Raw genomic sequence first — 12,078 nt, forward strand, 5'->3', positions numbered from 1 at the left:
AAGGTATCAGCATTCATTATGTTTCAATAATGCTAGCTTCTGCGATTTTTTTATTTTTTTGATGAAATATAATAAAATCCATCCGTGTGAAAGTGATTCAGAGTCCATCTGAAGCTTCAGATATCATTCGCACAGACTGTAAATAAGGCAAGGCCAGTTCATAATCTCATGTTCATTGGATAGATAAATAATGTAATTCGTGTGGAATCAATGTATAAGCAAATCTTTCTATAAAACGAGACATGAAAAAAATCCCATAACCGTAGATTTTTCCACCATATAATACAAAAAAGTTTTATTCGTCCAATCGTAATAAATAAAAAGATATATTATATATCTTATTTCAAGCTTTTCAAGATTGAACGATCAGTTCCTTGGCCAAAACAAAAATGATCTCACCCTAAGTCAAAAAATCAATAACAATACAGTTTAGTGTATGGTGGTGCTCCAAAACCATAGCCGGCTACTGGCTAGTCCGAAGTCTTCGTTGCCTTGTACGCGTTCACAAGCTGTGTCTGCACGTCTTGTGAAACTTGAGAGTGCTCTAAATATTCCATTGTGAACTCTCCTTTCCCCTAGAAAGAAGAAAGATGCATGTTAAATATCTATGTTGAGTTGTATCTCATTGCTGATGGAAAGCTATGGACGGTTTTACCTGTGTCATTGAACGAAGGGACGTCGAGTACTCAAACATATTGTTGAGAGGCACCTGAAACAGATTGCAATAAACGAATCTAACCCAGAACATATAACAGGAGCCTTCTGATGTAAAAAAATATGGAAGGAAAAAAAAGCTTTATGTTTGTCTAAAATAGAGTCCAATATGATATAAACAATGTTCAACTAGGGCCACTAAGGCGAACAGTGAGGAATAGCATTGAGTTTACACGAAATGATACATACATGAGCAGTTATTACAGAATCATCTCCTTCCTGATCATTCCCGACGATCATGCCTTTCCGCCTATTGAGCATTTATTAGATGCAGAAAATCAGTAAGTCTTGAAAGACCACCAAAAGATTCAGCCGCAGTCGACTTTTTATTTGTGTTCAAAAGAATGGAAAAAAGAAAGATACCGACTTGTTAATATCACCAGTCACAGTTCCTTGAAATTCTGTGGGAACTCTTAACTCAACCAACATCACAGGCTCCAATATAACGGGTTTTGCAGTCGTGTAACACTGTTTAGTAAAATAATAGCAAAAAACAAAAAAAACAAACCAAGATGAATTGTGTTAAATCATTGAACACTAGAAAACTCTTTATGGAATTACAAAGAAGAAAATCAAATGCCTAAAAAGGAAAGACGACTAAATATTAAAAATTTGAAAGCATGGAAGAAGCACCTGTCTGAAGGCATAAATCGAGGCCAACTTGAAAGCAAGCTCACTTGAATCCACAGTATGGGCCGCACCGTCAGTCAAAACGACGCGAATATTTTCAACCGGATGGCCAATAAGTGACCCACTGCATGCACAAGTACGTTCATATTCAATTGACAGTTGAGAGCATACATATCATCATGCAGGCACACATCCATTGGACCAACTCAGGGAAGAAAAAGGTTTTAGTGCCACAACGAAGAGTCGAAGATATAAATGGGCGACTCAGCTCAAGCATCAGATGCAGGCAACATATTTCTCTAGATCATAACCACAATTCCCCAGAATTTTATGAATAATAACCTTCCATTTCTCTAGAATGCTTCAATGAAGGTGGTAGACAAGGACCACAATTTTTCTGACTCCAATTCATTCTCTCAAAGAAGTCCATTGACTAGCTTCAGGGCAACTTATTTCTCGATAAGGCCTCTAAGGGAGATAACAATTAAATTCCCAAAGTACCCAAACAAGAATTTTTGACAGCCATTTGCATTTAGTCAAATATGAAACAAGAAAAGAATATTCAAAGCATACGAGTTAGCAGCTTCTTTAAAACCCTTTTCGATAGCTGGTACGAAGTTGGATGGTATTGCTTGTCCTACAAGCATGTTTTCAAATTCGAACTTCGTTGGTGATCCCAGAGGAAGTGGTTCCATGTACCTGTCAGATAGAGATAGTAAGATGACAATTTAACGATAATAAAAGGCAGAGGACTTGAAAACCCTTAAAAATGCTTTCCTGGAACATTGTTATAACATGTGTAAAGTGGTATTGGAGGTTTACATGGTTTTGGATGGTTGACTAACAATACTTTAAGAACACGTGGAATGAAAAATAGCATCACTATCACTATTTCACAAGGCATTGGTGACTTGCACAATAGGAGTTGAGCACTTCTGGGAGCATTTCAGGCTACTGAAACAGAGATACTTTTAAGAACTGATATAATAGTCTCCTATACTGTACAGTCAAATTCCAGAACAGTTGTCTCAAACAAGAAGGCAACATTAAACAAGAATCAATCATAGACGATAAAACTGAATTTCAACACGTAACAAACATAAATAATGCCATTACACCCAGCACGGCATCATACAACTGCAGCTAGAAACAATGCCAAAACAGCTGTAGGTCATGGCATGAATCTATGGCAGTTGGTCCAAAACAAAGAAAAACGGAAAATGCTCATGAAAACAAAGAAATGTCGAACCGAAAAAAGAATGGGCCCTACCAGTACAAGACCATGGATAGAGAGAAAAAGATGAACCTGCAATCAGTAATGGCATGAACACTTACCCGATGACCCTTCCATATTGACCCTGTCCTCCACTCTGCTTCTTATGCAGATAATCAAACTCGGTGCGCTGTGTTATTGTCTCCCTAAAGTTGACACGTGGCTTTCCAACACTTGCATCAACCTAACAAACCCAAATAAAAATGAAGTGATCAGGAAAATAGTATCACGTTTTCAACAACAGACAAAACATTGTAATAATCAAAAGAAGCAACACCTTGTACTCCCTTCGCATGCGCTCAACATATATGGCCAAATGGAGCTCCCCCATTCCGGATATAATTGTCTGCTCAAAAACCATTGCAACGACAATGTGCAAGCTGTTTAGTGTTTACTTTAAACTACAACAGTGATCAAGCTGCAGTTTTGGCATATGACAATAACAAATACGGTAAAAAAAAGTCACACTTGTCCACTTTCAGGGTCTAGGCCAACGCGGAAAGTAGGATCCTCTTTCTGGAAACGGTTAAGAGCTTTGGAAAACTGTCAAATCAAGGATAGATCAGATTTATTCAGAATACTAATAACAACAAGATTCATGATTATCACACTGATTCAAACACAGAAGAAACATCATTGGACCACTCACATTCCCCCCCGAGTCTTTAGAAACAGCTGAAATGGCTAATGACATCACCGGCTCAGGAACACTCATTGAAGTCATGGTATATTTAACTGATCCATCAGTAAATGTATCACCTAGTTACACATGCATCAACAAAGATTTACCCTTTTGTTATGGTGCATTTTCCAGAATGATGGTAAAGTGCCTTTGTCAACATCACAATGAAAAAGAAATCTTGAGTACGACAGCATGTGGTACCTGAAGCACAATCCACACCAAATACAGCAACAATCTGCCCAGCATGTGCCTGCTGAATGTCCTGTTAAATAGGAAGCTTGAATCAATCAAATTGGAGGCAAAACCACCATAATCATAAAGGAAAAATAATTTTTCAAACAACAGTGGAAGTAATCTTATGTCATGAAAGCCAGAAGAAAAAAATATCAAGAAAAGCATGAGCTGCCGCTCAAATATCTACAAGTGTTGATTAGTGCACTACTGCACTTAGGCTTGAAAAGGAGTGGCAACTAGAAGTAGTCCAGCTAGGGTAATTTAAGAAATAATCATGAACCATATCCACATTGATTTTGAGTAAAAACAATCACAACAAAAACACCCCAGCGGTTTTGCAGGTGACTAACCTCCATTTCATTCGAATGCATTCGAACCAAGCGGGGAACCTATAATTCCATTCAAATAGAATTAGATATGAGCAAGCATTTCAAATAAGCTAAAGGCTACGAATTTCACGTAAATTTCAAATTTGTAGTGCATTTATAATGTGAACCATATTTTAGAATTAAGTAAAGACCCAAAGAATGCAAGCTTCATCGAGTATATTGGCGAGAAAAGTAAAGAAACAACACAAAGACAACAAGCTGCTCGTCCCACAATTAGTTACTTGTGCCTTTCTTGTTTTCTTCCTCAAAGAAATCAAAGACTAACTTGACACATATGATAATAATCCTCGCACAGTTGGAAAATGAAATAAAAAATCATCTCAAAGTCTGAGGCTTAGTCATACAATTCTTCCATGAATGTTGTAGATTAAAAATTCAGATCGATTCTAAATTTCAATAAAATTATTATGTCCTCATGCTCACCTTAACCTTCTTGCCAGTGTTAACATTCATTATAAAATCACCCTTCTTGATGACGCCTTCATATATTCTACAACAAGAAAAAAGGTCAAAAACCAAATTAATTTTCGGTGCAGCTGATTTAGCTGAACAGTAACACAATGTCACATGGACTAAAAAATACTTGTACCAAAGCCTTACTACCTCAGATATGTTAGCTGACCAAATCGCCCTTCTTCCAATTTGAAAGCTAAGGCAACAAGAGGACCAGCTGGATTTCCAGATAATTTGACCTACAATAATTAGGAGTTCAATCCAATTACAAGCTTAAGCTAAACAGTTTCACAAATCGTCCAACAAACCTTCTCCTCATTCTTAGTCTGATCAAGAGCATAATTGCTAACTTCAGTGGGATTAGGCAAATAATTGAGGACACCATCTAGCAATGGCTGAACACCCTGCAGTCACCAAGTAGCCAAAGTTAAGAATAGTTGCATGCAAGCAGAGGAAGATACAGCGAAAATGCAAAATTTACAAAAATATAATTCTAAAGTCATCTTACAAAATAAAAATATAGACCCAACAAACAATGCTAAAAAAACCTTGTACATCCAAGTCATACTTAGAAAACGAAACTGCATGATTATGTAACAACTGAACCATTTAGAAACAACCAGAAAATATGCAATCTGGGTTGATGAAATAAACTTTTGATATATTAATAATAATCCTCAGTCATGCTTATAAAATAAAAATTGCATAAAATGTGAGACTCAACCTTATTCTTGAAAGCACTACCCATAAACACCGGCACAAATTTTCGTGCTGTAGTGGCTCTTCTAATTGCTTCCTGTGCAAAAATAGAAGATGCTGGTCAATAGCAGCCACATAGGAGAGCAAAGCAACAAAAAACCCTACAGCTAAAACAGGGAAGAGTACTTAATCATAAATTAAAAGAGGATCAATGTAAAAAAAAAGGGGGGGGGGGTGTGTGTGGTGGGAGAAAGAGAGATTATTTGGGGAAAAAAATGAGAAGAAAAGAAAAAAAGGAATACATTTAGTATACTTACAGATCAACACAAAACATACACAAACGGATATGTCAGATATTAAACTTACCCTTTGAACTAATATAAAGTCAAGAACTTAATCAGATTTTTAAAAATGGGCCAAGCTTCAAAGTGAAAATTAGATAGTAAACCATGCTAACCAATCCTACTGTAATAAGACACCAAGAGGTTCGCCATACTGTTCGCAGAAACCTATTCTTTCTTTAGCTTGGACAATTATTATTTTTCTCCTGCATCTGATATTTCAAACCCAGGATACACTAATACAGAGATTCAGTTTTGGTGGCTTAGGTTTCGTAGGTATTACCCTTTCTACAGTTTAAATTGTACAGTTTTCCTCATTCTGGAATTTTAGTTTTGACATTTTTATTTCAGTTAAGTGACTTTTCAAACTCGTCATAAGTTTCACAATTTTTTCTTAAATATAGTGGGATAACAAACAATATCTCATATGATAAAGTAATCGAATATCATCCATAAAAACTATAATATAATGGTATTTGTTTTAATAACTCAAAAAGATCCAGTTTAAGATATCTGTACAAAGTCCTTAATAACATACACATCAAACGAAAGATGAGATAGTTTTAACAAAACATCTAGCACCGTGCAATCGAACCCGCTAAAAAATGGATATGGTTCGGCTTCAATTCATCCAACAGATAAGAATTTCAAACAGAAAACAGCAAACCGAACTTCTAAAATTTTCTGTTTTTTTTTATAAAAAAATTCTGGTATAACGATTCTAAACTCCGTACTGATCAGCATGTACTAGAACTTAGAGATACACAACGATAATGTTGTAAGATACTTGAAGAAGTCACTCAAGCTCAAAAGACTACAAACTTAACGTAAATCATAGGTCCTTTATTGGAAAGCTGACAGGCCCAACATCACATTACCTCAAGATCAGTAGCTGTGATAGGCTCATCACTAAGAAATTGTTCGGCAAGCTTATCATCAACCTCAGAGACCACCTCAACCAGCTCATGCCGTTTTTCCAGAGCCAATGCTTTAACATCAGCAGGAATATCTTCAGTGACAAGGTTTTCACTGCAATAGGCAAAAATAATTATAAAACAAAGGGGGAAATATGCATGATCAATGCAACATCATGAGTTATCAGACGGACCCGCTAGAACCATGAAAATAATAAGCTTTCAAGTTTACAAGGTCAACAAGGCCCTTGAAATCATCCTCTAGACCAATTGGGAGTTGAACAGCAGCACTGTGGTGTCGAAGTTTGGATCTCGCCTATGGAGAAAAAGAGAAGTGATTCAGCTCATAAATGTCATACATAAAAAAAACTGCATTTGCTTCTTCTTGGGTTTTCAACTGGTGAAATTCAACTATATCCAGTGAGGAAAACTTGACGCATAACCTACAAAACAACAGGGATGCTACAGGATACCGAATCTCAAAGCACACAAGATTACAGAAAATATAAGAACGGGTATAACTGAAAGGGGAAAACAACAAAAGATGACAGAAAAGACGTAAAACAGTGTCGAACAATTGTCATACAAATTTCATACCACGTCAGCCTCGTTCAAGAATTTTCAATACATATTCTAAAATTTTAACAAGACGGGCTTCTGTTGCTTTTGTTAAAATCCAATTACTTGAACTGTACAAGCAGTAATAATGAAAATACCCCAAATAACCTGATTAAGTACTTTCCATGGATCAGCCCCCATTCGATCCAGCTTGTTTATGAATGCAAGTCGCGGAACTTCATATCTTCTCATCTGTCTGTCAACAGTTATTGACTGACTCTGTACACCTCCAACACTACATAGAACAAGAACGGCGCCATCTAGGACACGTAAAGCTCTTTCAACTTCGATAGTAAAATCAACGTGACCTGGGGTGTCAATTATGTTAACCTGGAACAATATAGAAAAATCGATTAAAAAAATTGAAACTTGAGACAATTCAAAAGGTCCCAAGCACGAATACTTTCTTTTATTTCACATTTTGAAACCAAAAGAGAAATAGTGAAATCAAATTAGTTTTGTGAACAAGGTCGCAAAGTTATCTACATCCTATGTGCATTCAGCAAAAGTGCAAAACTGACCAATAAAAAAAAACAGATGAAACATTATTATTCGCCATTAAATAATGTGTTACCATGAACTGGAAACACCAATTTTCATTTCACAAGCACTGATTATGCTTGGATGTGGTCAAGATGCTAACTTTCAAAGCATATTTCAACATCTTTTGAAGAAAATTTGAAACAAGATTTTGAAAAAACTCAACATTGCCATTGAGTAGACTTAACTCCTTCGTAACACCAAAGGTGTGAGGTAAACTGATTGAAAAAAACATGGCTCTGTAAACTGTCACTTCATCCGCTTAGACTAGATTTTTTGACAGATATTAATCCGGACAGTTTAATGTAATTAGGGGACAAGATCACATTTTTAGCGGAAAAAAATATGAAATCAGAATTCTTTGGGCAGAGGCAATACATTATAATTACTCCCAAAGAAAAAAGAAAAACCTGATAATCTTTCCAGCTACAATAAGTGGCAGCAGACTGTATAGTAATCCCTTTCTCCCTCTCCAAATCCATAGAATCCATCTTCGCACCAACCCCATCCTTCCCCCTGACCTCATGGATCTCGTGGATTCGACCCGTGTAATACAGTATCCGCTCAGTGAGCGTCGTTTTGCCCGAATCAATATGCGCCGATATCCCAATGTTACGCAGCTTCTGCAGGGACTCTTTCCACCAAGCATTGGTCTCCTCCCTCTGCCTCGCGGCAGCAGCAGCACTCCCGGCCGAGAATTGACGTAGCTGAAAATTCCCCGTGAGCAGAGCAACGGCAGGAGTGCTCGCCGCGAGTCTGAGCTCGGAAGAAGATGTGCAGAGTGTGTAGAGTAGGCGCGTGGCAGAGGATCGGGCGGAGCGTGCCATTTTTCCGAGGGTTTTAGGGTAAAACCCTCTGCTACTGCCAACTATCCGATCGAAGGGAAGATTGAAGAATTAAGTCATGCTACCATTTTTATTAATAAGATAAAATGAAAATTTAGAATTACAAACCATTATGTATATATTATATTACTAGTAATCCACACATGCACTCGATCAATAGTTTATGCTATATCTAATAATAATAAACATTTTTTTATATTATTAAATTGAAAAAATAAATTTGAAATAGATTAGTTATACGTAGAGAGACATTTTTGTTCATCCATTAATTGAATCATCGTGGATTCGTGGTTGTTCTAAGTGTTCATGCTTTATTATATAAATAATAGCAATGGTACATGCGTGTGCAAAATAATAATTATGTGTATGAATTTTAATGCTTAACAGGTCAGGTTAATTAGAAAAAAAAGAACGGAAATTGACAATGAGAGTTATTGAAAATGTGGGGATAGTGAGTAAAAAATATGGAGAAAACATAATTTGAAAAGAAGGGTATTTTGGGTATATTAAAAAATAGACTATGACACCAAGTTAGTTATTTTAAATAGTAAAAGATTATATAATAATAATAATAATAATAATAATAATAATAATAATAATAATAACAACAACATAATAAATTAATTTTATTTAATATCCTTTCCGATATTGTAGAATCAGTATTTACACCTAAAAACTTCAGTTTTCCTTACCCAAAAAACTCAAATCAGCCAAAAGAAAAAAGACGCAAAATGCTCCAATTACTCATTTTATCAATAAATTGTTCGTTATAATTTAAATTTTCATTGTTAAATTAAATTCAAATGCATAATAATTAAATAATTTATTAAATTTATATTTTAAATATAAATATTATTAAATATATGTAATCACAAAATATAATTGTTATTACATGGAAATCATGATTATACATTAAGGCAGTAATACAATTAAATTAGAATTTAATATAAATTACGGATTTAATATAGTAATGGTAGAATAATAATGATGTAAAGATTTTATTATTAATGTATTTTTTTAGCAATATACAGAGAAAGTCATTAAAATGATAAAATCAAGTTGTTTGAGGTTGCTCTAGGTAAAAAAAAGAAATAAGTTTTCCAATATGCAAATGCTTCTTAAAAACGGTGTTAATTATACTCCTCAAAGTTGGATTATAAAACAAATAATCACACAATATTAGGGTTCAAAAATCATCCACGGGCTTGTATATATCTTTGTGTGCCGAAAGACAAACAATAAAATTTACACTTAATTAATTTTCTGCTTCAAATGCAATATAGGTACACAAAAAGTTAAAAACAAAGAAAAACTAGCATATATAATTCACAGAGGATGCAACTGCAAGTTGTTATGTCCACTCTCTCCCTGAGAAGAAGATGATGCAGATTCTCGTTTCTCTGCCACATTCATTTCCTGAAGCTCCGGCGGATTCACCACCGTAGCTTCCGTCGACGTATTGCCTTCGGATAAATGGTTCCTCATCTCTCTGTACTCTTGACATATAGCACACCAGTGTAGGCAGCAGTGCACTAGGCATGGATCACAGGGCGAATCCTACAAACTTACTACAAAAATTTAATCTATCTTGCCATATATATTTGTCGTTTTTTTTATAAAAATTATGGTATTCATTATAGTACCTATATTATATATATATATATAGTTTTAATACGATGAACAATACTCATTATGAGCATCGTGACGTCTTATACATTCAATAGATAGAACGTCATATTAGCTGATATATATTCACGATTAATGTTCACTATATCAAAACTGTATATATATGTATGTAACTCAGAAGCACGTACATACGGCATACCTTCAAGTGATACTTCCGTTGCAACAGTTGTCGACCCATTCCTGTGTAGATGCCACACACCCACCAAGCAAACAACAAACCCTCGGTCAGAAGGCACACAGTGTCTGGATCGATGCCACTACACGCCGCGGTGATTGCAGCCAGTGTGATGCCTCCTTCAACGCATATCACGTGCCCGACACAAGCGCTTTGCTGAGAGAAGTCGTCGTTCATGCTAGCGACGTTTCTCCCGAACAACACGCAGGGGCAGAACATTCCAGTCATACCTATTATGTAAACATTAATTAGGAGGTGCATGTTTTATGTAAATATATATAATGTTGAGAAGAATCATTCTCATCAAGTAAAAATGTCACAAATTGCACTGGCTAACCAAGTGTAATACATTTTATACATTTAAAATTGTTGAAAAAGAGAATCTTACAACTGTCATTATCTTCAGCACAACCAAAAATGCCAGTAGTCCAATCTTCATCTGCTGGTGGTGTGTAGCTTTGAGGTAAAGGTTGTCCACATTGTTCGCATCTACGAGCGGTCAGCTATTTCCCAAAAATTGTCACCAATTTTATCCAATATAACATATATTATAAGAGTAGGTACATCTATGTCTGTGAGACGAATCGACTCTATCTATACATTACTAAAAAATAATATCTTTAATGAGTCGGAGATCCGTCTCGCAGAATTGACCAATGAAACAATCTCATTTGAGTTTTTGTTATATTATCAAAGAATATAACATTTTGATTACAAGTCATTTAGCAAATTTTGCTTGGGGTCTTAAATTTAGACCAAAGGGCAACAAGATAGATCTAACAAAATAAAAAGAATAATGATCGTATACAAATGAATATGTAAATCGAGACCTTTTCAATATCAATAGGCTGGTTAAGTTCACCAGGGGTAATATTTTGCAAAGAAGCCTGATCTTTGGTCAGCTTTACGTATGATCCTTCCGCCATGTCTGATCATCACCAATTCACCTATCAACATATTAAATTTATACACATGAATAATAACAAATATTGTATTCTCAAGTAAACAAATTTAAATATAAAATTTTCATAAAAAGGCAAAACTAAATTGTATAAATTTCAAATTTCGTATATACATGTAACCGATCGATACATATGCATATACGCGTACCTTGGAACGAGGAAGATTAATCTATCCAGAAGAAACTGAAACCTAAAGGGGGGAGATCGTGAATATTTGGAACCCTTTTCATTTCCTTGTTTTCGTTGTGGTTTGTTCAACGAATGTTATGGATAATTAGTTGAATCCCTTTTTTTAGAGTGTAGTTTAAATATCATTTGGATTTTAAATTAATTTATTTCTAGTCCACTCATATTATAGAGACATCCTTCTTTGTAGCATGGTGTGACAAGTTTCAAGAAAATGGGATTTATACAAGTGTTAATTAAATTCATATTTCTCACACCTCATTTGTCTTAACTTGAATTGGGGTGATTATAATAAAACGATGGGTTTTCTACTTTATGTTTTCTAGCCAGTTATGTTGGTAATATCTGTGTCAAATCCGTTTAAAATTGATTATTGAAATTGCTTATATGGTTTAACATAGACAACTGAAGTCAATAATTTTCATAAAATGACGAGTACATATTATTTCATGAATATGTTATATACAGTCATGCTAGCATGAGCGTACTAGAACAATCAAAATAGATCAGACTTGTCGTTTGGGGATGGGCCAAAACAGGCCAGTGATCAGTTTGGATCACGGGTGAGGCAGGCCAGCCGACTGATTCGAAATCTCAACCATTGGCATTGCTTTCTCCTTTTTTTTTTTAGAAAAAATAAAAATCAATGGGCCGTCTAAACTGCAACTCAATCAACGTGTGACAAGTTAAGGTTTTTTTAACCCCCGACCCGTTTGATAGCTATAGAGTTTAGAAAT

The 12,078-nt window shown here is 35.3% G+C and overlaps 2 protein-coding genes across 2 annotated transcripts; both read right to left on the reverse strand.

The window, feature by feature from the left end:
• Positions 1–215: 215 nt before the first annotated feature.
• LOC140886814 (elongation factor G-2, mitochondrial-like) lies at positions 216–8,399 on the reverse strand. The gene is made up of 20 exons (XM_073293678.1): positions 7,898–8,399; positions 7,056–7,277; positions 6,524–6,645; positions 6,294–6,444; positions 5,100–5,171; positions 4,684–4,779; positions 4,526–4,614; positions 4,346–4,412; positions 3,884–3,922; positions 3,501–3,561; positions 3,267–3,376; positions 3,086–3,160; positions 2,895–2,963; positions 2,680–2,801; positions 1,918–2,043; positions 1,348–1,468; positions 1,082–1,182; positions 904–964; positions 656–709; positions 216–575 (listed from the first exon to the last, which is right to left on the reverse strand). Exons 1-20 carry the CDS (start codon positions 8,312–8,314, stop codon positions 471–473), a joined length of 2,280 nt encoding a protein of 759 aa, XP_073149779.1. The 5' UTR covers positions 8,315–8,399; the 3' UTR covers positions 216–470.
• Positions 8,400–9,553: 1,154 nt separating this feature from the next.
• On the reverse strand, positions 9,554–11,421 carry LOC140892736 (cell number regulator 6-like). The gene is made up of 5 exons (XM_073301709.1): positions 11,304–11,421; positions 11,024–11,140; positions 10,582–10,696; positions 10,158–10,423; positions 9,554–9,889 (listed from the first exon to the last, which is right to left on the reverse strand). Exons 2-5 carry the CDS (start codon positions 11,117–11,119, stop codon positions 9,659–9,661), a joined length of 708 nt encoding a protein of 235 aa, XP_073157810.1. The 5' UTR covers positions 11,120–11,140; positions 11,304–11,421; the 3' UTR covers positions 9,554–9,658.
• Between the last annotated feature and the right edge of the window lie 657 nt (positions 11,422–12,078).

Source organism: Henckelia pumila, chromosome 3, assembly GCF_033568475.1.
Source record: "Henckelia pumila isolate YLH828 chromosome 3, ASM3356847v2, whole genome shotgun sequence".
In the NCBI taxonomy this organism is placed as follows: Eukaryota; Viridiplantae; Streptophyta; class Magnoliopsida; order Lamiales; family Gesneriaceae; genus Henckelia; species Henckelia pumila.

What these genes read in the sequence shown, in the direction of transcription:
- LOC140886814 (XM_073293678.1), bottom strand. Translation starts at nt 8,314, where the DNA reads ATGGCACGCTCCGCCCGATCCTCTGCCACGCGCCTACTCTACACACTC. An exon ending in TATTTTCATGGTTCTAGCGG is followed by an intron (nt 6,445 to 6,523) that starts GTCCGTCTGATA and finishes TGCCTATTGCAG; the next exon opens with TGAAAACCTTGTCACTGAAG. An exon ending in TCACAGCTACTGATCTTGAG is followed by an intron (nt 5,172 to 6,293) that starts GTAATGTGATGT and finishes ATTTTTGCACAG; the next exon opens with GAAGCAATTAGAAGAGCCAC.
- LOC140892736 (XM_073301709.1), bottom strand. Translation starts at nt 11,119, where the DNA reads ATGGCGGAAGGATCATACGTAAAGCTGACCAAAGATCAGGCTTCTTTG. An exon ending in AGCCTATTGATATTGAAAAG is followed by an intron (nt 10,697 to 11,023) that starts GTCTCGATTTAC and finishes TTTGGGAAATAG; the next exon opens with CTGACCGCTCGTAGATGCGA. An exon ending in TGCTGAAGATAATGACAGTT is followed by an intron (nt 10,424 to 10,581) that starts GTAAGATTCTCT and finishes TTTACATAATAG; the next exon opens with GTATGACTGGAATGTTCTGC.